Here is a 24,077-nt window from a genome sequence, read left to right on the forward strand (position 1 = left end):
GGCTACTGCGGTGTATTGATATTGTTTGTTATTTGCTACGTTCAACACAATTACTTTGTAAACAAACTCCCTCAACTGCCGATGTTATTGTGTGTAACTTGACAGATCTCCTCTTCCTGTTGTGTTTCCAGTAAGGGGCGGGGCAGACTCCTGGAGGCGGGGCATAACTGTAAACCACCAAAATACCGTTTCAACTGCAGGCAGGTAGATTAAGTGCATAATGGAGTGAGGAGGTTGTGTTGTTGACAGAGATAGAAACTTAAGCTTCTGATAAACACCAGGGAAGAAGAAGAAGAAGAGGTCGTCTCTACTGTTTTAAAAAAAGAGATCATTTCTGCTCTTCACTAAACGGATACCAAAAATGATGTAACCTGCTCTGGTTTACTAAAGAAATAAAGTTTTTTTTTTTTTTTTTTTTTTTTTAAGTTCCTGACATGAAACAAACCTTTAGAAAGATAAAGTTAAATACACTCGAATCAGCTAAAACAATAACACCACTGACAGGCAAAGTATTTTTTTAAATTAGTTTTTATTACTTTATTGATAGGTTGATTTAAATAATCTGTCTGTTCTTAGCTCTATTTTAACCCACTATTATCACTGATTTGACTGTTATTGGTTGTTTGTTTTATTGTACCGTCTTTTTCTACGTGTGCTCCGAGTGTTTTATCAATCAAATTCATTTAAATTGGAGGGAATATACACTGCTCAAAAAAAATAAAAAGGGGACACTTAAACAACACATCCTAGATCTCAATGAATGAAATATTCCAGTTGAAAATCTTTATTCATTACATAGTGGAATATGTTGAGAACAAAATAACATCAGAATGATCAATGGAAATCAAAATCATTATCCATGGAGGTCTGGATTCAGAATCATACTCCAAATAAAAAGTGGAAAAATCAAATCACAGGCTGATCCAACTTCTGTGGAGAGTCCTGAAGACAAGTCCAAATGAGTCTCAGTAGTGTGTGTGTCCTCCACGTGCCTGTATCACTCCCTACAACACCTGGGCATGCTCCTGATGAGACCACGGATGTTCTCCTGAGGGATCTCCTTCCAGACCTGGATCAAAGCATCGGTCCACTCCTGGACAGTCTGCGGTGGACGTGGCGTCGGTGGACGGAACGAGACACGATGTCCCAGATGTGCTGGATTGGATTCAGGTCTGGGGGACGGGCAGGTCCCGCTGCCGGGTTGTTGTCCTCCTACGGCCCCCTCCACGTCTCCTGGTGTCCCGGCCTGTCTCCCGGTATGTCCTCCGTGCTCTTGACACTGTGCTGACAGACACAGCAAACATTGATGTGCCATCCTGGATGAGCTGCACTACCTGAACAACTTCTGTGGGTTGGAGACACCTCATGCTACCTCTAGTGGTGAGGACACTGGCAAAATGCAAAAGTGACCAAAAATATCATCCAGAAAGGACGAGGACAGAGAAACGGTCTGTGGTCACCACCTGCAGAACTGTTCCTTTATAGGGTTGTCTTGATAATTGCCTCATTTCCACCTGTTGTTTGTTCCATTTGCACAACAGCAGGTGAAACTGATCCACAATCAGTGTTGATCCTAACTGGACAGCTTGATTTCACAGAAGTGGGATTGAACTGGTGTTGTTTAAGTGTTCCCTTTATTTTTTTGGAGCAGGGTATATCGGGGACACCTCTCAGTTCAACAAACAATCTCCAAAATGACTATAAAACTAAATCCTCTCCACGTCATGTTCAATAACAACTTCACATTATAAGTTTCATGGAGGGATGACTGCTGGGCTCTTGTGTTATACTTTATGACAGACTTCACGTGACACGCTGCTTATTCCACATTACGCAATTCCGTTCTTTTTCACGTCTTATTTTGAAAGGCACCACCGGAAGTTTCTCCTTTTTTTCTTTTTTTTTGAGCGACAGCTTATTTAGTTCACCAGCTCGCGAGCACCGACGCGCCATCGCGGATTCAGGTGTCCATCGATTTATTATTCTTTTATTATTATTTTTTTACAGCAGAAGTAATCATTTTAAAAACGCACGTTTTACACGCACGAGACGGCGATAAAACATTTGACCCGTTAAGTGTTTGTTTGGTTGTTTTTCTTAATTTAATTTTTTTTTTTTTTTATATCCGCGCGTGGGGCAACTCTTGTCAGCTTGTGACGTCGTTGTGCTTTGAGACTTAACTTGGCCAAAGCGGAAGTGAATCTCACGGCCTGTTTATGTTTTTCGACGCGACGACACAGAGATGTTGGACGGATCAGCGGCGCGCGAGGCCAACATCGGCAACGTGGAAAACAACAACCCGGTACCTCTGATTCGGGTGAATGTGGACGAGAAGCCCGGGCAGCCGCTGCGGAAGAAAGGAGGCCGGAAGCTGGCGGCGCCGCCGCCGCCGCCGCCGCTGCTGCATCGCCACCACAAACCTCCGAGGAACGGCCACCTCTCCGACCAGCACCACAACAACAACAACAACACCCTCCTGACGGCTTCGTCTGTCAACAGACCCGCGGCTCAGCCCGGTACCGAGCCGCCCGCCGGTCCGCAGACCCTCCATCATCTCAAGCAGGGGGCCAGAAAAGAGGTAACTTTGAACGGCCGTTTGTGCCTGCTGATGTGGAGGTGGGGAAAAAATATAATGTTAAAGAAGTATATTCACAAATACAATGAAGTTTTCACAACTCAGAAATGTAGTTCAACTTTTTGTCTTTCAGGATTAATTCGTAGTTTTTTTTATATTTTTTAGATCGGGTCTAATGAGACTTAGATGTTGAATAATTCAGTAAAAGGTTCAATTTTTGTTGTTTTATTTTACGTTTTCAAGAATAGAATAAAAATATATACTTAAATATTCCTTTTTTTTTTTTTGCATAAATAGAATAAAGGTTTTACAACTCGGACTCTTTTGCCTCTCTGCGATACTTTAAGCCAAGTTTGACCTGTTTAATATTTGTGGTTTAAATCAGCACCGGGTTTAATGTCGTTTAAATGCCGCGGAAAAAAAATCAGTGAAATCTCCCTTTTTAATGCAATTTTTACCGTCAGAATAAAGATTATTACGTATTTGAAAGTGGGCTTTAATTTTCCAAACTATTTAGTGTCAGTAAAATTAAGAAGACTTTGGCAGAAGTCTCTGGGAAATTTAATTTTATCGACCAAACGATAACAAGAAAAAAAAGTTTTATGTTTATAAGACATTAAACGTAAAACGTGCGTCTGATTTTTGAAGTAAACAGTTTTTGAGTGAAGCTTTTTAAAGTGACGCAGTTCGTGATGTTAGATGTTTGCGGTGAAGTCTTCCTCTTTCTACCGGCTGATTCAGGCTGAAAAAATGTGGTGACAGGTTTGACTGTAAAAAAACAACAAAAGCTTCATGGTTTGTTACACCCTCAAGAAAATGCGTCACAAATCTTTTGCAATGTAGGAAGTGTGTTTAACTTCGTCTGACGCTTGTCACGAGGTGCCGACTCGCCTTTTGAAGGACGTACAAGAAAAAAAAACAAAGAGTGAGGAGTCATGTGATGTAAATACGTCGTGTATGTTCATAAATCAGGCAAAGAAGGTATAAAAATAAAATAAAAATAACAGAAGAGAGGAAGTTTGATGAAAGATTGGGCTTTGACTTTTATTCCAGATCTTTTTATGCTTTCATTTGTGTACAAATTAAATCGAGCAGATATTCGTCTCAAACATGGACAACGACTCAAGTTCAAATAAATGTGAATGTTAGCGCGAGATCGAAATATAGTTTCTCGCGGTCCCACGATGTGCAGAAATACAAATAAAACACTAAAAAGTCTAAACATGTGCAGCTTTTAGGCGCGTTACTGCCACCTACTGACGGGAGTAACGCATTACAACCGGTAAAAACAGGAAGAGCGATTGTGTAGATTAAAACGCATATTCGGCATATTATCCGCGCCCCATTTCTAACTTGATACCTGCTGGTGTTTCGCAGCTGCCGAAATCCAAAGGTGGCAAGTCGGAGCGAGGAGCGGCGCCGCCGGGAGGTAACCCGCACGACCAGCTCGGCCAAAACGCTCGAGGCCACGAGCCCGAGCCGGGCCGGCCGCCGGCCGCCTCTCGCTCCGCCGCGAGGAAGGACGACGGCGCTCCGGACGAAACCTCCTCCCCGAACCCGCCTCGACCTCGAGAGCGGAAGAAGCCGCTCCGCGCCTCGGACAACGTGGCGGTCGCCGACGACAACGCCGCCGCCGCGGCACCCGAAGAGCTCAGGGACGGCGAGAAGGTGTACGCCGGGGCCAAGTTCAGCGAGCCGCCGTCGCCCAGCGTCCTGCCCAAACCGCCGAGCCACTGGGTCGGAGGGAACCGGCCTCAGCGGAGCGACCGGAGCCGCGAGCTCATGACTGTTCACCTCAAGTCGCTGCTGAAGGTCCGGGACGCGTCGTGACCGAGTCGGCGAGAAACGCAGCCGAAGCTCTCGGATTGCCGTCGACCGCGGAAACCCGCAATCGGACAAATCTACACAAAATGGCCTTTAGCGCCCTGCAACACGACGTCGGCAGTTTTTATCCGCTGTAATACAATTTTCCCACGAGCCAACACGCCGCCTGCATTTGTGAACGTTTTGGACGAGTCGTGTTGTTGCTGGAAATCTGATGTGTGTGTGTGTGTGTGTGTGTGTGTGTGTGTGTGTGTGTGTGTGTGTGTCGGTTATTTCCCGACGGAAAGAAGCTAACATTTTGTATTTTTTATTTTCCGAGGTCGTCTCCGAGCAGCGACGCAGCCAGCGTCCGATGTTACGCAACGACAGCACTTTCTTTGAAGAGGCAGCCACGTGTTTGGCCTTTTTCTTTTTTTTTTTTTAAATGTACATAATATATCGTAAACATATATTTCTGTATATTTTCTTGTTATTTTAACTTGAGATTCTAGTTTTGTTACTGAGGATTTTCCTAAAAAACAGTTAAAAAAAAAAAGAAAAAAAAAAATGTCCGCTGCAAAACTGAGTCACTTTAGTTGCAGCTCTTCAGCGTGACGCACGGTGGATCTAAGAAAGGACTTTTCCTCACTGAATTTGCACTGACAACTACAATCGGGAAGGACGGGGAACGCCGAACGTTCCCCAAAGCTTTGACGAGTCACCGGTGGACTTCCACGTCCGGGCTGGTGGCCTTTTGGAAAAAGGGACTCGGACCGCGGACAAATCACAAATCACAAAGCTACGGCCAAAAAATAAAAATAAAAAAGTTACCCGTCCGGTCCGGGCCTCGAACACGGGTCCAGCCGGCGGGAAACGGAGAGTGAAATCGGGGCGAGGCCGTCGGGAGCCTCGGCGAACCGAAAAGAAGACGGTGATGTGAAAAGTTGAGCCGGTGTCCGACACCGAGTGCTTCTTTCTCTATTTTGTGTACGTTTTGTTTTTATTTTGACATTTTGTGTAACCTGCACTGATATGGAGTCACGTCCAGGTGAAGCTGCCGACCTCCGCCCTCCTTCTCTTTGTGTTCCCGCCCTCCTTCCACGCTCGGCCGACTCGTTTTCCCGCCAAAAACGCAGAGCGAGCGACTCCGCGGTAAAACTTGACACCGACGTTGCAAACGTCGTACGAACGCTCGCTAGTTTGAGCGTATAAGTGCGTTCACGCCGTCGGGTCCAGAAACATCGCAGTGCGCTACGAGTACCAGGATGTTACAGTTCATACGAGTGTGAAATGCCGGACACTTCCCACCTTTTAAACGCTCGCGATAATTAGCTACGTAGAAGAAAAGGGGGCGGGACTTAAATCATTTTCAAATGAAGGCGTCTGAGGACGTTTGATCTTTTTTATTTTTGCACGACTGCTGCTGGACGGAAGAATCGGTGTGTTTATCGAGCGTTAAAAACATGTTGGTTTCTGGGTAAAGTCATTAAAGCTGCAGATATTTTGGGGGCGGGCCGAGGTCATTTCCTGTCACGTGAGATTTGAAACAACGCTGGAAGTAAAGAGTCCTCAGAAAGGACTTTTTGGGGTTTTTTAGGAAACAAAGAAAAAACCAACAAAACAAGACGTCGGTACGTCGCTGGATGATCTGGTGAGATTGTAATCGGCCTATTTAAGTTTTATTTAGTCGCTGACGTTAAGAAACATCGCTCGCGTTTTATTATCCGGCAGTAAAAGCAGAACGACGTAAAGTAAGCGAGAACCGAACGCGAGAGGAGTTTGTTTGAGTTTTGTTTTGCTGAAGAAAAAAGACGACAAAGCAAAGTTGAAAAGAGATGAAGGTGTTTTTATTACGATTATTTTTATTTTGATATATTCAGGTGTTTCGGTCTCGATTTAGACGTAACAACAACAAAAGCGTTTCTGAACCGCGGCAGCTTCACGCGGACGTCGACTTCCCTTCGTCTGTTCGGTGGATCTCGTTTCACTTCTTCACCTCGTTACTCCGCTTCAACCTACGTCAATGTTTTCCTCAAAGTACGCCTTGAATTGGACGCAGATCATCTCGTAATAATGCGCCGTGTTTCTTTGTCTTTATTTGATTGTTTTTACCATATATATAAATATAATGTTTTCTTTTGTGGAGGCGAGCTGCTGGATCTCGTTTCTTGACCTCTGTGACGTCACTCGGATGGAAAATTGTATTAAAGTAACGAAGACTGCCCGTTTTTATTGCAGTGATTTCTTTCAGGTTTTATTTATTTTTTTTCAAATTATTTCACGATAAACAAAACGTCTCCACGCCGCCATTTGGGAAGAAAAAAACAACAAAAAACATTCATTTTACAAAGTCTTTCATATCAACATTGAAGAAAAGTGATATTAAATATTGGTTACCCTACAAAGTGATGTTTCTGTGTTCATTACAGGCCGAGAGAGAGCTGACGCCGACACCTTGGTGTTTCCTGTTTCTGGTCAAATGTGATTTTAACACATATTTATTGAAAGAGTTTGAACTTTTTTTTTTTAATCTTTCCTCATTTCATATATATATATATTTTATAACGTAGATATCGTGGATAAATTGTAAGGTTAAAAAAAAAAAACTCTCCCCGGACTACCACCTAAAACGCCTGCCTCTCCAGCTCATCTCACAGCTGATTGGTTCAGATGTTGCCGTGACAACGTGACGTTTTACAGAACCTCTTTTTGTTGATTTTGGCTTTAGAACGAGATCACGTTAAAAATAAATAAAGAGAGAACGAGATCACTTTAAAATAAAAAGAGAACGAGATCACGTTAAAATGAATAAATAAAATAAAAAGAGAATGAGATCACTTTAAAAAAAATGAAAAAAAATAAAAAGAGAATGAGATCACGTCAGAAAATAAAAATAAATAAATAAAAAGAGAGAATGAGATCACGTTAAAACTAAAAAAAATAAATAAAAAGAGAGAACGAGATCACGTTAAAAAAAATAAAAAAAAATAAAAAGAGAATGAGATCACGTTAAAAAAAAAAAAATAAATAAAAAGAGAGAGAACGAGATCACAGTGTGCTGTAGTGTCAGTAAACTGCCAGCAGGTGTCAGTGTGTGTGCGTGTGTGTGTGAGCAGCCAGGGCGCGCGGGGAGAAGTCCCAGCCAAGTCTCGCGTGAGGACGTCGGATGAGATTCTGTCTGTTCGACGGGAGAACAGAAGAAACGTCTCGTAGAAAATGATCCAGTGAACATGATTCTTCTCGTTTCCAGGTGAGTTGTCCGAGGTTGTGTGAATGTCCGGATGTCAGGACCGCGTTCAGACGCCGCGGGATGTTTTTGAACGCGTTTATGAGCGACTCGCCGAAAGAACCGCGTGAATTAGCCTGTTAGCAGCTAACGCCGGAGCGCGCGACGGTCGCCTCAGCAACGAGCCCTGCTGAGCGCGCGCGCCTCGTTCATGTCCTATTTTAATGATCATATTAATTAATGTTTTTGGAGAGCACCTTTCATGCGAAGACATGCAACTCAAAGTGCTTCAAAAACGGAGATTAAGGAACATTTAAAAAGACAGAAGAGAAATGCAACTTAAATGATCAAATAAGCATTATGCATTTTAAACTTTGACAACATGAACAATGTTGTATCACTGTTTGATTGTTAATATTCAGAATAATTTAGAGATGATGATTTAAATTGTAGTTTTGTGGATTTCTGTTGTTTAGGTTTTTGTGTATATTTATAATTATAATTATTGTTATTATTATTATTATTGTGTTGGACATGAGAGCAGGAAACGCTCTGTGACAATGATCCACTGAATATTATGATTCCAATTTTTTTTTTAGAAACAACTAAATTAAACATGAAGCACCAAGATCGTGACCTCGTATTTATCTGTACATGTATATAAACGTGGCTTATTATGTTCAGGTGGATAGATATACTGATAGATATATATACTGATAGATAGATATACTAATAGATATACTAATAGATATACTGATAGATATACTGATAGATATACCACGCAAAAGTATTGACCCCCTTGGCGTATTTCTTTTTTTGTTGCCTTACAACCTGGAATTAAAATTGATTTTTTTTTTTAGGGGGTTTGTATTATTTGATTTACACAACATGCCTACCACTTTGAAGATGCAAAATATGTTTTATTGTGAAACAAACAAGAAATAAGACAAAAAAAACAAAACTTGAGCGTGCATAACTATTCAACCCCCCAAAGTCAATACTTTGTAGAGCCCCCTTTTGCAGCAATTACAGCTGCAAGTCTCTTGGGGTATGTATCTATAAGCTTGGCACATCTAGCCACTGGGATTTTTGCCCATTCTTCAAGGCAAAACTGCTCCAGCTCCTTCAAGTTGGATGGGTTCTGCTGGTGTACAGCAATCTTTAAGTCATACCACAGATTTTCAATTGGATTGAGGTCTGGGCTTTGACGAGGCCGTTCCAAGACATTTAAAGGTTTCCCCTTAAACCACTCGAGTGTTGCTTTAGCAGTATGCTTAGGGTCATTGTCCTGCTGGAAGGTGAACCTCCGTCCCAGTCTCAAATCTCTGGAAGACTGAAACAGGTTTCCCTCAAGAATTTCCCTGTATTAAGCGCCATCCATCATTCCTTCAATTCTGACCAGTTTCCCAGTCCCTGCCGATGAAAAACATCCCCACAGCATGATGCTGCCACCACCATGCTTCACTGTGGGGATGGTGTTCTCGGGGTGATGAGAGGTGTTGGGTTTGCGCCAGACATAGCGTTTTCCTCGATGGCCAAAAAGCTCAATTTTAGTCTCATCTGACCAGAGTACCTTCTTCCATATGTTTGGGGAGTCTCCCACATGCCTTTTGGCGAACACCAAACGTGTTTGCTTATTTTTTTCTTTAGCAATGTCTTTTTCCTGGCCACTCTTCCGTAAAGCCCAGCTCTGTGGAGTGTACGGCTTAAAGTGGTCCTATGGACAGAAACTCCAATCTCCGCTGTGGAGCTTTGCAGCTCCTTCAGGGTTATCTTTGGTCTCTTTGTTGCCTCTCTGATTAATGCCCTCCTTGCCTGGTCCGTGAGTTTTGGTGGGCGGCCCTCTCTTGCCAGGTTTGTTGTGGTGCCATATTCTTTCCATTTTTTAATAATGGCTTTAATGGTGCTCTGTGGGATGTTCAAAGTAGATTGCAGACAGGTGGACTTTATTTAACTAATTACGTGACTTCTGAAGGTAATTGGTTGCACCAGATCTTATTTAGAGGCTTAATAGCAAAGGGGGTGAATACATATGCACGCACCACTTTTCTGTTATTTATTTTTTAGAATTTTTTGAAACAAGTTATTTTTTTCATTTCACTTCACCAATTTGGACTATTTTGTGTATGTCCATTACATGAAATCCAAATAAAGATCAATTTTAATTCCAGGTTGTAATTCAACAAAATAGGAAAAACGCCAAGGGGGGTCAATACTTTTGCAAGGCACTGTAGATACTGATAGATAGATATACTGATAGATATACTGATAGATAGATATACTGATAGATATACTGATAGATATATATACTGATAGATATACTGATAGATATACAGATAGATAGATATATATACTGATAGATAAACTGATAGATAGATATACTGATAGATATATATATACTGATAGATAGATATACTGATAGATATACTGATAGATAGATATACTGATAGATATACTGATAGATAGATATACAGATAGATATACTGATAGATAGATATACTGATAGATATATATATATACTGATAGATATACTGATAGATAGATATACTGATAGATATACTGATAGATATACTAATAGATATATATACTGATAGATATACTGATAGATATACTGATAGATATATATACTGATAGATATACTGATAGATAGATACACTGATAGATAGATAGATATACTGTTAGATAGATATACTGATAGATAGATATACTGATAGATATATATACTGATAGATAGACTGATAGATAGATATACTGATAGATATACTGATAGATAGATATACTGATAGATATATATACTGATAGATAGACTGATAGATAGATATACTGATAGATATACTGATAGATAGATATACTGATAGATATACTGATAGATATATATACTGATAGATATACTGATAGATATACAGAGGGTTCTCAACTTCTGAACATTCGAGTTACGAACATTCGTAGATACGAACAACCGCTGACGGATGTCCATAAATGTTCGTAAAATGCCGTATTGCGTTCGCAAGTTCGTATTTTGTACAGCGCACCACATCCGACTGATTCCCCTTTCTGCCGCAACCCACGCCGAGCAGCACTGGCTCATCTCCAACACTTCGTTCGTTGCTCCAACACTCACTTCGTTGTTGTGTTCATCTTAGTTCGTACCATCTTGGATACTTTACCGATTCTCATATATTTATGACCCGTTTCTCACGTGTTTATCATGCCTAAGAAAGCAAATGCTAGTGGTAGTGGTAGTGGCAAAAAGCGTAAGGCTCCAACTTCTACGTATACGCATCGACTTCACTCTAAAGGTAAGTTACAGTAATCATGTTTATGTGTTGTTATTATGTACTCTAATTATTTCTGGTAAGTCTTAGGGAATAGTAATGAATAGTAATGAATAGTAATGAATAGTAATGGCATTTAAATGACCTCAAATGGCAATTATAGGTTGAAATTTAATATATAATGACTTACGAACAATTCAGCTTACGAACAGCTGTTTGGAACGCATTGTGTTCATAGGTTGAGAATCTGCTGTACTGACAGATATACTGATAGATATACTGATAGACAGACAGACAGACAGACAGATAGACAGATAGACAGATAGATAGATAGATAGATGGATGATGGATGATGGATAGATAGAACTGGACATTAAATATATCTACGTTACATATAGTCGTAATGTGATTTGAAATTGTCGACTGAATAACCAAAGATTCATCTGTGCAGTGTTTAAATCAAGGAAGAAGAAGAAAAAGTCAAACTGCCACGTCAGAAACAACCTTTTATGGTTATTTGGCTCTGAAAAAAGACTTCTGTTCTACTGAGCCGAAGATTTCATAACAACATCAGCTGACCTGCGTTGGTCTTTATCGGAAACCTGCACAGCGCCGTTGCACCATCTTTACCAACAGAACTTCCCCCTTCACTTCCAAGGTAGAATGACTCCACAGACTTGATGAGGACATCGGACATAAAAGTTCAAAATATTTAAAAATAAAATAAATAAAAATAACAAGTATTTTCACTGTTTTTAATAAATTCACAAAATCTAGACAGATTTGAATGTAAAATCCTTAATAAATGACAACAAATACAAGCGACACAGGTGGGAAGGCTCCAGTCAATATGAGGAAGTGACGGCTCACTACTTAAGGGAGGCAGATGTGTTAAGTAGAAGCTTTGGAGGGTTTTTTGGTCATTTTTGTAAACGAGAAGAAGAGAAGACGACAAAGGAAGGATGGCTGCGTTGAAATGGATTAAAATGTCTTTATTTCTGGTGCTGATGCTTCAGTTCACAGGTAAGAATTCATATCAGAAACCTTGAATAACAAATAGATGACAAAAGTTTATTAATGTTATCATTATGTATTATTCTTATTGGTTAGGGTTTTTTTGTTTGTAAGTTTTTAGACGTTTGGAAAACAAAGATGAGATAGATACTTGTGCGTATCTAAAAATGATCAGAAAACAAAACATGGTAATTTTTCATGTTACAGTTTGTCACATTTCTCTCTCTTCTCCTCGACAGCAACTGCTGGACAACATCTGTCTCTCTTCACTATCAAAGGACATGATGTCACTTTGCCTTGTGAAAATGTGATACCTGGTCAACATAACTGTGACATCACTAACTGGCTGTTCGATAATTCAAATAACAGACCAGTGGTAGAGCTGATTAAACTCGGTCAGATTGGACTAAATGTTGGATCTAAATCAGACAGACTGAGTGTTACATCGAACTGTTCTCTGGTTATAAAGAACGTCACAGATGAAGATGTTGGTGTTTACACCTGCAGACAGTTCAAACCAGGACAAAGAGAAACAGACTTTAATATTAATCTGTTGTTAAGAGTGAGTATTTATTACATCATTGTGTTTTCAGATCAAACTGTCAGAACAAAATACAGAAAAAATGACAATAATTCTGACTTTGTTGATCAAGTTCATTTAACCTTTGTTGTCTTTCTCAACACATCTTCAACAGTAATTCACTATGAAGTGGACGAGACAGTCACCTTGTTCTGCTATGTGTTGACATATGGACAATGCAGATATACAGTAGAGTGGGTGAACACCTCCCTGGACATGAAGACATCATCATATCTGTGTTCTACCAGCGTGAAATTTACAACATCTCATGTTGATCAGAAGTCAGAGTTTTATAAGTTATTGAAGTGTAAAGTGAGACATGTTGACACTAAAGAAGAGAAGCTGTTTTCCTTCAGTCATCAGACGTCAGGTGAGAAAACTGTTTAAAATCATCTCACTGATGTTTAATTACACAAAACACTTGTTGAAGTTTAAATATCAGCAGTTTGTGTCCTCTGTTGTTGTCAAGGTAACATGAAGTACCTTCTCACTGTACAGTTATTTTGTTCTGTTGTTGTTTACATTTTTTCTACATCACCAGGTAGAAACAATACAAATGTAATATTTCAGGAAATCCCAGATGGAATTTTTTTAGATTTGGCACAAATGTTCACTTGGTCTTCAGGATGTATTGATTTTTCACATTAGGTACAAATGTTCACTTAAACTCAGATGAACTGAATAGATTTTGGTGATCAAAGGTCAAAGGTCAAAGTCACTGTGACCTCTCGTCCATCTTTTCCACTCATTACATTTTTGTGAATGAGAAATCTCAGAAACGCCCTGAGAAAACATTTTTTTCAAATTTGGGACCAACATTAACTTTGGTGGTAAAAGGTAACTGTGACCTCACAAAACACAATTATGGCCATAACTAATTAATTCATTCATTAATTAACACAATATTTCACACGTTTCTAACAGGATAATATGACTATTATTTTGTTCTGTCTATTATTCACAACAACATGTAACAACAACTGTATTTATCACTTTTGAAAACATTTCATTTTCTGAACAGAAAAAAATAAACCTGAAGCCCAAATGTTTCTTTATTGATTTCAGGTTTTCCATATTTGTTGAGGTGCATCGTCGTGTCTTTGGGTTTAGCAGCACTCGTGATATCTGTTGTTACAGTCAACATTTGGACAAGAATTAAAGGTGAGAACGTTCACAGAGGAAACTTTTCTACACAAAAACTTCTGATAAACCTGAAGTTAGTTTTTCTGTGGAAGCAAAAGTCGACTCTTTATTTTGTCTTTTTGTCTTTTCAGGAAACCAAAACCAGAAGGAAGAAAACACTGTGAGTTTAAACACTGAATATTCAGTTATAACTTTCAAGAAAAAAACAAGTGTTTGTGATATTTGTTTCTATAACTTTGAATAAACATGAGAAAAAAGAAAATTGAGCTAAAATTGCACAACTGTGTTGTTTTGAAATGAAGTGTTTATCTCAGCGAAGGAATCTTTAGGAAATCTAAACTGAACATTTATAGCAAAAAAACTGAAAGCTGCACATGAGAAGATGAAAATAAGAGATAAACGTGACAACATGAGACAGTTCATCTCAACAATACCACAAACTATGACCTCAGTTTAAACTCAGTGTAAACAGTGTTGTGTTGTTTTCCACAGGTGCGTAACGATGAAGACGTCGGTACAGTGAACTATGAAAACATCGGAGAACCTTCTGTTTCCTTCCAACTCCGCTGATCATCAACAGAAATGACTCCACTGCTGTTAAACATCATCTCATCACGTTTTACACGAGTAGGAAACAGAATCAGCAAATATTTGTACTACTTTTGATGTCTTTGTGTTTTCTTACCAACATGATGATGTGTTTTTTGTGACGAGTTGTTTCTATTTCAAGCTGAAATTTTGAGAAAGAAGTTCAAGTCTGGATTTTCTCTCATATTAAGAAGCAAAATGTTTTAAATCTGCATTTAAATCAGAACACAACAGCTGGATTTGACATTTATCTAACAAGAAATATAGCTTATAACAACTATTTTATTCTTATTGTATTTTATTTTTTTGGCTTCCTGTTGCAACATGTAGCTCTGAGATTAAGATTCACTGTTTCTTTTTAAAGTGTTTTCAGTGTAAAGATTTTAACTGAATTTAATGTAGAATATTTGACTTTAATAAGCTTCATGTCTTCATGTTATCTGTAAAAAAATGTCTTTGCTACGGCTGATGATGTAAAATTCATGAATATACAAATTCCTCATTTCCTCTTTCACAGTGTGTTTTGTAGTTCTGTCTCAGACACCTCCAGACCACAGTACAAGTCTGTCATGGTTTTGTTCCTTGTGTTACTCCCTCCGGCCACCAGAGGTCCTCAGTCTCTCAGGACCTCCGGTGGATCTCATCTGATTGGAGAGTCAACGACTCCTAAATCCTCAGATAGCATTACTGGACCGAAGGTTCATGTCTGCAGCGAGTCAAACAGACTCTGATGAAACATGTTGAACTGCTACGACACGTTTTCACAAGTTGGATGGTGGGACGCTTAAAGACGGTTCAGTCAGACGCTCATTAATGTGAGAAGCATTTGTGTTTCTGATGTTTATCTGGTCCTCGTTAGTAAAACCAACCTGCAGATCTCTTCTGCTGTTCAACCCACATTCTCACCACCAACACTTCCTCTTTAGTTTTCAGAGAAAATGTGGTTTCCTACAACCTCTATGTGGTAATTCTAGTGACATGATTAACTGCATCAGAAGGCAGCATTCAAAAAGATCTTTGAATTACTTGTCTAAATGGTATTAAATACGTTGGACATCCACCAAACCTGTCTATAGGATTTTGGAGAAGTCTGTTCATGTGCGTTCTGCCCACTGAAGCCACTGAATCAGGTGGACCTGGTTGGAGCTGTCGGAGGAGAAACTACGACACCAAAATTACACCGTACGGACGCATTTTTGAACAACACACCCTCCTTTTGCACCGTTCGGCCCATCTCGGAGCAGCTGGGTTCACGTTGCACAAAAGACAAGTCGCATTCACACGAACATTTATCTCAAGTGACGATCTTCACACCTTCAACTTCCTCTGTTCTCTGGCTGATTAAGAAATTGTCCGTTGTTACATGACTGGAAAACATTGGAAATAAAAAGAGTTCACAAAATACATAAACGTTAAAAGATGGAAGACGATTCACAAAGTTTAGAGTGATTATTAGTTAATATCTTGAATTAATTGAACTATTCCGAACAGAAAACGTGGGCTGAAGTCACTATGAGGAAGTGACAGTTCAGTCTTCACAGGAAGGAGGAACTATATTTATATTAAAGAAGAAGTTACATCAGTGATTGTGTCATTTGTGAAGTTGAGAACAAGAGAGACAGAAGCAGGATGGCTGCGTTCAAATGGAGTCAAATGTCTTTATTTCTGGTGCTGATGCTTCAGTTTACAGGTAAGAATTCATATCAGAAACCTTCAAATACAAATATTCTTCCTTCAACTGAGACAGATACGATTTGTTTGTAACTTGATGAGTTTAATTGATTCTTGTTTTTACAGCCATCTTCATGTTACAGTTTGTCACATTTCTCTCTCTTCTCCTCGACAGCAACAGCTGGACAACATCTGTCTCTCTTCACTATCAAAGGACATGATGTCACTTTGCCTTGTGAAAATGTGATACCTGGTCAACATAACTGTGACATCACTAACTGGCTGTTCGATAATTCAAATAACAGACCAGCAGTAGAGCTGATTAAACTCGGTCAGATTGGACTAAATGTTGGATCTAAATCAGACAGACTGAGTGTTACATCGAACTGTTCTCTGGTTATAAAGAACGTCACAGATGAAGATGTTGGTGTTTACACCTGCAGACAGTTCAAACCAGGACAAAGAGAAAAATACTTTGATATTAATCTGTCTGTTGTTAAGAGTGAGTATTTATTACATCATTGTGTTTTCAGATCAAACTGTCAGAACAAAATACAGAAAAAATGACAATAATTCTGACTTTATTGATCAAGTTCATTTAACCTTTGTTGTCTTTCTCAACACATCTTCAACAGTAATTCACTATGAAGTGGACGAGACAGTCACCTTGGACTGCTCTGTGTTGACATATGGACAATGCAGATATACAGTAGAGTGGGTGAACACCTCCCCGGACATGAACACATCATCATATCAGTGTTCTACCATCGTGAAATTTACAACATCTCATGTTGATCAGAAGTCAGAGTTTTATAAGTTATTGAAGTGTAAAGTGAGACATGTTGACACTAAAGAAGAGAAGCTGTTTTCCTTCAGTCATCAGACATCAGGTGAGAAAACTGTTTAAAATCATCTCACTGATGTTTAATTACACAAAACACTTGTTGAAGTTTAAATATCAGCAGTTTGTGTCCTCTGTTGTTGTCAAGGTAACATGAAGTACCTTCTCACTGTACAGTTATTTTGTTCTGTTGTTGTTTAAATTTTTTCAGATGAAGATTCAACAAAGACAACAATCAGACCAACAATTCAACCAACTGCAACAAAGGAAACAAACACATCACCAGGTACAAACAATACAAATGTAATATTTCAGGAAATCTCAGATGGAATTTTTTAATTAAATTAAACCAAAAACAGAAACAAGTCCAACGGTAGCAACTGAATACGTTTTTCATACTTTGACGTCTAAAGTTTGAGCGACTTCAAACATTTATCAACTCAGTGTCGCTAGCTGCGTTTAACATGTTGAAACTGTCTCTCTTCAGGTTTGTCGTGGTGGTACATCACTGTTCTTGTAGCTTTAGCTGCTCTCTTAATAATTCTGGTGGCGGTCGTCATATGGAAGAAAAATAAAAGTGAGAACATTCACTGATTCAATTTTTATCCTTAAAAAGTTGTCATGAAGGAGACTTAACAAAGCGGAAGCTGAACTCAACTCTTCATTTGTGTTTTTCAGGAAATAAAACACAAAAGGAAGAAAAGACGGTGAGTTTAAACACTGAATAATTCAAATACTTATATTTTATGGTAATTTTAGAATAACGGTTTGGATAATTGTGGAGTTTCTTATTCGCGATCAACTTGAAACCTGAAAGTGTCAACAAACACGGTCAAAAGATCCGTAGAGAATACAAACAAGAAATACAACAAGAATAACAGTGTGCTAATTATAGCCGTGTCATCAACAAATTCTTGTACGCAATATTTTGGATTTAGCGATTTACCTTTACTGAGAACGCAGACGTAGCTTATGTTGCGTTTACTGTAAGATGCTTTCTGGATGTAACTCGCCTTTTCTTTCTCAGGTGCTGAGTTTAAACCCTGTGGAGACGTCGTCTGGTCCGGAAGAACATTAGGTCACGGTGAGATCCCACATCCACCGAGAAAAACAACCGTTATACTCCCTGTTATATCGCTACCTGGTATCACGGCAAAGCGTGAAATAGACACGCTTTTGGGCTGTTCTTTTTGGTAACCCATACAAAGTTTTTATTTTTCCCAAACCTCAATCAGATGTTTTAGCTAAAAGTAAAATTTTCCTGTAAATCACGCATGAAATAAGTTTCATTTTCGTCCACAACAGGAAAACGTGTAACTTTCACACGTAGACGGCGCAAAGCGTGACTATCTCACGTTTTTAGTGGACCGGCGTAACGATTTCACGCTATGTCGTGATTCGTACAAACGGAACACGAGTTTTTGGTTACAACCTGGGAAGTCGTGTGCACCGTATGCTTGGCGTTGTACTGTTTAAGTCGTAAAAATATTGTTGCTAGGCAACGACAACTCAAATGGCGTCTGGAAGCCATGGAGGCTAACAATTTATCAAGCTAACAACAGAAGCTAACAGAAAATGTAAAGTCAAAAAAGGGAAAAGATGAAGCCGTTGGGAAGATCAGCATTTTCCTCAGACGTAGGCTATTTCCTAAGTTACGAAGACAAACTCTACGTGACTAAAATTACAATATATTAGCTTAAAATCATACGAAAAATGAACTTCCATGGCGTCTGACTTTTCTGTAAACGTCAGCAAACACGTCAAAACTCGTGAACTCGACGCTTACGGAAAATTTAGAGTTCCGTCGTCGTGAATACCACAAGAGGGCGCCGTTCATACGCGTCCGTGGAAAATACGACCCAGGTTGAACGCGACATTTGTTTTCTGATCTTTGTCTGTGAGTGTTACGTTTAACTTCCTCCCACCAGAGAGAAGAGGAAGGATGACTTATCAAAATGATGATGAGTTTCCGCTGTGCTGAAGTGTTTTCAGAATCATTTGGTTGTCTTTAAATGTGCAGGTGGATGCTGAGGAAGGTGTTTCCTACGCCTCCATCAGCTACTCCAGGAAGGACGACCGCAAAGCCCGGGTGAGTCATCCGTGGGAGAGACTGTGTTGAAATAATGACTTTCAAAACTCCCGTCAGGTTATGTTTACGTGTACGAAACGCTGCGATGTTTCCTTCTAGGTCCGTGACGACCAAAAAGAAGAAGACGAAGGCGACTCTGTGACCTACAGCACCGTGAAAGCCTCCTCGGCTGGAGTTTCATCTGATCCCGGCAACCTTTACGCTTCTGTCAACAAACCCAACAAATAAGATGTAACACGTTAATATGTTGTTTTTATCAACGTTACGTGATCGTTTGGATTATAGATTTAGATTTTTAATGTGAAACAATTGATTGGAAAGTGGTGTCTGTCATAGAGGACACAAGGTATGAAGGTGTTTAGCCCTTTAAAAAAAGTGTCTCATTCTTTGTCTGTCACTGATTATTGGAAACTGAAGATTGGACATGCAGCCATCAGGAGAGTTGAGACTCCCTCTAGAGGCCAAGAGTGTGAATAAACAGGGCAAACACACTCTTTCTACTGTTTACTCACCGGGACTAAATTATTGTTTTGTAAATATATTTTCTTGGTTTTTATGCTTTATTGTTTTAAATATGCTTATAATTTTAAACATATTTAAACGTTGCTCTCTGTTTATTTAATATTATTACTCACATCTTCTGTTTTCTGTGCTTTGTTGTTGAAAAAAACATTCCTGCAACATTCAAAATGTATTTCCTTGTTTGTTTAACTTCTGTTAATTGAGATTGTTTTTTGCGATGGGCTTCATGGATTGAGAACAAAATGGACCCAGAATTTTGTGCTAGAGACCCCTGGTAATACCAGAACCGGTTATTATGATATAGCAAGTTGTTATGTTGAGTCATGATTATGATAATATTTAGATATGGGGATTATTTTGGACAGCAGTCTGTCAGGATCCCTGTCTGACCCTGTGTTTTGACCTTTGTTTCCCCAGATCTCCTCTCTTCATGTGTGCTGTCATTCCCATGTTTATTGTGGTGTGCCATGTGCTTTGTGTTTTGGTCTGTGTCTCTCCACTTCCTGTCTCCAGAAACCTCCCATGGCCACGCCCCTGATCATTCTGAGCAGCTGCTGACAATCCAGCTGATTACCACCTGCAGGTTGACACACCGGTTCCTCATCCCACTAATCACCTCCCGACACCATATCAACCCTGGTCCTGCAGTCCTGGGTTGTCGGTCCATCCTGTCTGCTACGTCCACTCACCCGCAACCTGTCGCCAGTAATACGTCCTGTCCTGTCCTGTCCTGTCCTGTCCTGTCCTGCCGGACTACCTCTATCCAGCCTGCTAGCCTGCCTCGGACTCATCCTTCACCAGTAAATAAAGTCTGTTCTGTACCTGAACTCCATTTTGGGTCCAATCCTGCCGCACCACATAACAGAGGGGTTAATGAGCAAAGGGGTGTCTTGGTGTAGTTTTACCAAAGTGGTCAGGAAAAGTAGAATATTTCTTCAAGTCTTGAATTATCAGCAAGATAATCAGGAGGAGATCGGGTGAAAAGACTTTAGTCACGTGACCACCTGTGTACAAAATGAAGACTGTTTTTGAACTTTGACCCGAGTCTGTGTCTGCGTTCGGGTCCGTTCCAAACTCACCTCGCAACAGGACGTGTCTGTTTGATTGACAGGTCTGTGGTGCAGTTACGGCTATCGGTGGGCGGGACGTAGGTTTCCAATCAGAACCAGTCAGATCCACCGCTAGCTCCTCCCCCAGCTCGTCCAAATATGGTCACTTCCTGCTTCGAACTAGCAAGCCAGCTGGTCACCGCTTGCTATATCATCAGATAGCATTACTGGACCGAAGGTTCATGTCTGCAGCGAGTCAAACAGACTCTGATGAAACATGTTGAACTGCTACGACACGTTTTCACAAGTTGGATGGTGGGACGCTTAAAGACGGTTCAGTCAGACGCTCATTAATGTGAGAAGCATTTGTGTTTCTGATGTTTATCTGGTCCTCGTTAGTAAAACCAACCTGCAGATCTCTTCTGCTGTTCAACCCACATTCTCACCACCAACACTTCCTCTTTAGTTTTCAGAGAAAATGTGGTTTCCTACAACCTCTATGTGGTAATTCTAGTGACATGATTAACTGCATCAGAAGGCAGCATTCAAAAAGATCTTTGAATTACTTGTCTAAATGGTATTAAATACGTTGGACATCCACCAAACCTGTCTATAGGATTTTGGAGAAGTCTGTTCATGTGCGTTCTGCCCACTGAAGCCACTGAATCAGGTGGACCTGGTTGGAGCTGTCGGAGGAGAAACTATGACACCAAAATTACACTGTACGGACGCATTTTTGAACAACACACCCTCCTTTTGCACCGTTCGGCCCATCTCGGAGCAGCTGGGTTCACGTTGCACAAAAGACAAGTCGCATTCACACGAACATTTATCTCAAGTGACGATCTTCACACCTTCAACTTCCTCTGTTCTCTGGCTGATTAAGAAATTGTCCGTTGTTACATTACTGGAAAACATTGGAAATAAAAAGATGCAACAAAGACAACAATCAGACCAACAATTCAACCAACTGCAACAAAGGAAACAAACACATCACCAGGTAGAAACAATACAAATGTAATATTTCAGGAAATACCAGATGGAATTTTTTTAGATTTGGCACAAATGTTCACTTGGTCTTCAGGATGTATTGATTCTTCACATTAGGCACAAATGTTCACTTAAACTCAGATGAACCGAATAGATTTTGGTGATCAAAGGTCAAAGGTCAAAGTCACTGTGACCTCTCGTCCATCTTTTCCACTCATTACATTTTTGTGAACGAGAAATCTCATAAACACCCGGAGAGAATATTTTTTTTCAAATTTGGGACCAACATTAACTTTGGTGGTAAAAGGTTCAATTTTTGTTGTTTTATTTTGCGTTTTCAAGAATAGAATAAAAAAATATACTTAAATGTTCCTTTTTTTTTTTTTTTTTTGCATAAATAGAATAAAGGTTTCACAACTCGGACTCTTTTGCCTCTCTGCGATACTTTAAGCCAAGTTTGACCTGTTTAATATTTGTGGTTTAAATCAGCACCATTTCCATTTGTTGGAAATCTGATGTGACGTGTGTGTGTGTGTGTGTGTGTGTGTGTCGGTTATTTCCCGACGGAAAGAAGCTAACATTTTGTATTTTTTATTTTCCGAGGTCGTGTCCGAGCAGCGACGCAGCCAGCGTCCGATGTTACGCAACGACAGCACTTTCTCTGAAGAGGCAGCCACGTGTTTGGCCTTTTTTTTTTTTTTTTAAATGTACATAATATATCGTAAACATATATTTCTGTATATTTTCTTGTTATTTTAACTTGAGATTCTAGTTTTGTTACTGAGGATTTTCCTAAAAAACAGTTAAAAAAAAAAAGAAAAAAAAAAATGTCCGCTGCAAAACTGAGTCACTTTAGTTGCAGCTCTTCAGCGTGACGCACGGTGGATCTAAGAAAGGACTTTTCCTCACTGAATTTGCACTGACAACTACAATCGGGAAGGACGGGGAACGCCGAACGTTCCCCAAAGCTTTGACGAGTCACCGGTGGACTTCCACGTCCGGGCTGGTGGCCTTTTGGAAAAAGGGACTCGGACCGCGGACAAATCACAAATCACAAAGCTACGGCCAAAAAATAAAAATAAAAAAGTTACCCGTCCGGTCCGGGCCTCGAACACGGGTCCAGCCGGCGGGAAACGGAGAGTGAAATCGGGGCGAGGCCGTCGGGAGCCTCGGCGAACCGAAAAGAAGACGGTGATGTGAAAAGTTGAGCCGGTGTCCGACACCGAGTGCTTCTTTCTCTATTTTGTGTACGTTTTGTTTTTATTTTGACATTTTGTGTAACCTGCACTGATATGGAGTCACGTCCAGGTGAAGCTGCCGACCTCCGCCCTCCTTCTCTTTGTGTTCCCGCCCTCCTTCCACGCTCGGCCGACTCGTTTTCCCGCCAAAAACGCAGAGCGAGCGACTCCGCGGTAAAACTTGACACCGACGTTGCAAACGTCGTACGAACGCTCGCTAGTTTGAGCGTATAAGTGCGTTCACGCCGTCGGGTCCAGAAACATCGCAGTGCGCTACGAGTACCAGGATGTTACAGTTCATACGAGTGTGAAATGCCGGACACTTCCCACCTTTTAAACGCTCGCGATAATTAGCTACGTAGAAGAAAAGGGGGCGGGACTTAAATCATTTTCAAATGAAGGCGTCTGAGGACGTTTGATCTTTTTTATTTTTGCACGACTGCTGCTGGACGGAAGAATCGGTGTGTTTATCGAGCGTTAAAAACATGTTGGTTTCTGGGTAAAGTCATTAAAGCTGCAGATATTTTGGGGGCGGGCCGAGGTCATTTCCTGTCACGTGAGATTTGAAACAACGCTGGAAGTAAAGAGTCCTCAGAAAGGACTTTTTGGGGTTTTTTAGGAAACAAAGAAAAAACCAACAAAACAAGACGTCGGTACGTCGCTGGTTGATCTGGTGAGATTGTAATCGGCCTATTTAAGTTTTATTTAGTCGCTGACGTTAAGAAACATCGCTCGCGTTTTATTATCCGGCAGTAAAAGCAGAACGACGTAAAGTAAGCGAGAACCGAACGCGAGAGGAGTTTGTTTGAGTTTTGTTTTGCTGAAGAAAAAAGACGACAAAGCAAAGTTGAAAAGAGATGAAGGTGTTTTTATTACGATTATTTTTATTTTGATATATTCAGGTGTTTCGGTCTCGATTTAGACGTAACAACAACAAAAGCGTTTCTGAACCGCGGCAGCTTCACGCGGACGTCGACTTCCCTTCGTCTGTTCGGTGGATCTCGTTTCACTTCTTCACCTCGTTACTCCGCTTCAACCTACGTCAATGTTTTCCTCAAAGTACGCCTTGAATTGGACGCAGATCATCTCGTAATAATGCGCCGTGTTTCTTTGTCTTTATTTGATTGTTTTTACCATATATATAAATATAATGTTTTCTTTTGTGGAGGCGAGCTGCTGGATCTCGTTTCTTGACCTCTGTGACGTCACTCGGATGGAAAATTGTATTAAAGTAACGAAGACTGCCCGTTTTTATTGCAGTGATTTCTTTCAGGTTTTTTTTTTTTTTTTTTCAAATTATTTCACGATAAACAAAACGTCTCCACGCCGCCATTTGGGAAGAAAAAAACAACAAAAAACATTCATTTTACAAAGTCTTTCATATCAACATTGAAGAAAAGTGATATTAAATATTGGTTACCCTACAAAGTGATGTTTCTGTGTTCATTACAGGCCGAGAGAGAGCTGACGCCG

The 24,077-nt window shown here is 40.2% G+C and overlaps 2 protein-coding genes across 4 annotated transcripts; both read left to right on the forward strand.

Annotated features, from left to right (window-relative positions):
* Positions 1-1,913: 1,913 nt before the first annotated feature.
* LOC138212354 (proline-rich nuclear receptor coactivator 1-like) lies at positions 1,914-23,848 on the forward strand. Of its 3 annotated transcripts, none has more exons than XR_011179434.1 (3): positions 1,914-2,578; positions 3,953-4,532; positions 21,970-23,848. XR_011179434.1 is itself a non-coding variant. In XM_069172688.1 (2 exons), the coding sequence occupies exons 1-2, from the start codon at positions 2,243-2,245 to the stop codon at positions 4,403-4,405; spliced, it is 789 nt and encodes a 262-aa protein (XP_069028789.1). In that variant the 5' UTR covers positions 1,914-2,242; the 3' UTR covers positions 4,406-6,600. The 3 variants fall into 3 exon arrangements, 1 of the variants encoding a protein (XP_069028789.1); XR_011179433.1 differs by lacking the exon at positions 21,970-23,848 and adding an exon at positions 4,719-6,600; XM_069172688.1 differs by lacking the exon at positions 21,970-23,848 and having other exon boundaries at positions 3,953-6,600.
* On the forward strand, positions 12,697-21,611 carry LOC138212353 (uncharacterized). Its single transcript, XM_069172686.1, has 13 exons — positions 12,697-12,843; positions 13,539-13,634; positions 13,748-13,776; positions 14,109-15,894; positions 16,051-16,377; positions 16,511-16,765; positions 16,928-17,002; positions 17,204-17,293; positions 17,395-17,423; positions 17,744-17,800; positions 18,737-18,805; positions 18,905-19,036; positions 19,745-21,611. Exons 4-10 carry the CDS (start codon positions 15,834-15,836, stop codon positions 17,792-17,794), a joined length of 888 nt encoding a protein of 295 aa, XP_069028787.1. The 5' UTR covers positions 12,697-12,843; positions 13,539-13,634; positions 13,748-13,776; positions 14,109-15,833; the 3' UTR covers positions 17,795-17,800; positions 18,737-18,805; positions 18,905-19,036; positions 19,745-21,611.
* Positions 23,849-24,077: the final 229 nt, after the last annotated feature.

The sequence above is a fragment of the Embiotoca jacksoni genome, unplaced genomic scaffold (assembly GCF_022577435.1).
Source record: "Embiotoca jacksoni isolate LCO1_2020_lvr unplaced genomic scaffold, fEmbJac1.0.p SCAF_54, whole genome shotgun sequence".
NCBI lineage: Eukaryota > Metazoa > Chordata > Actinopteri > Embiotocidae > Embiotoca > Embiotoca jacksoni.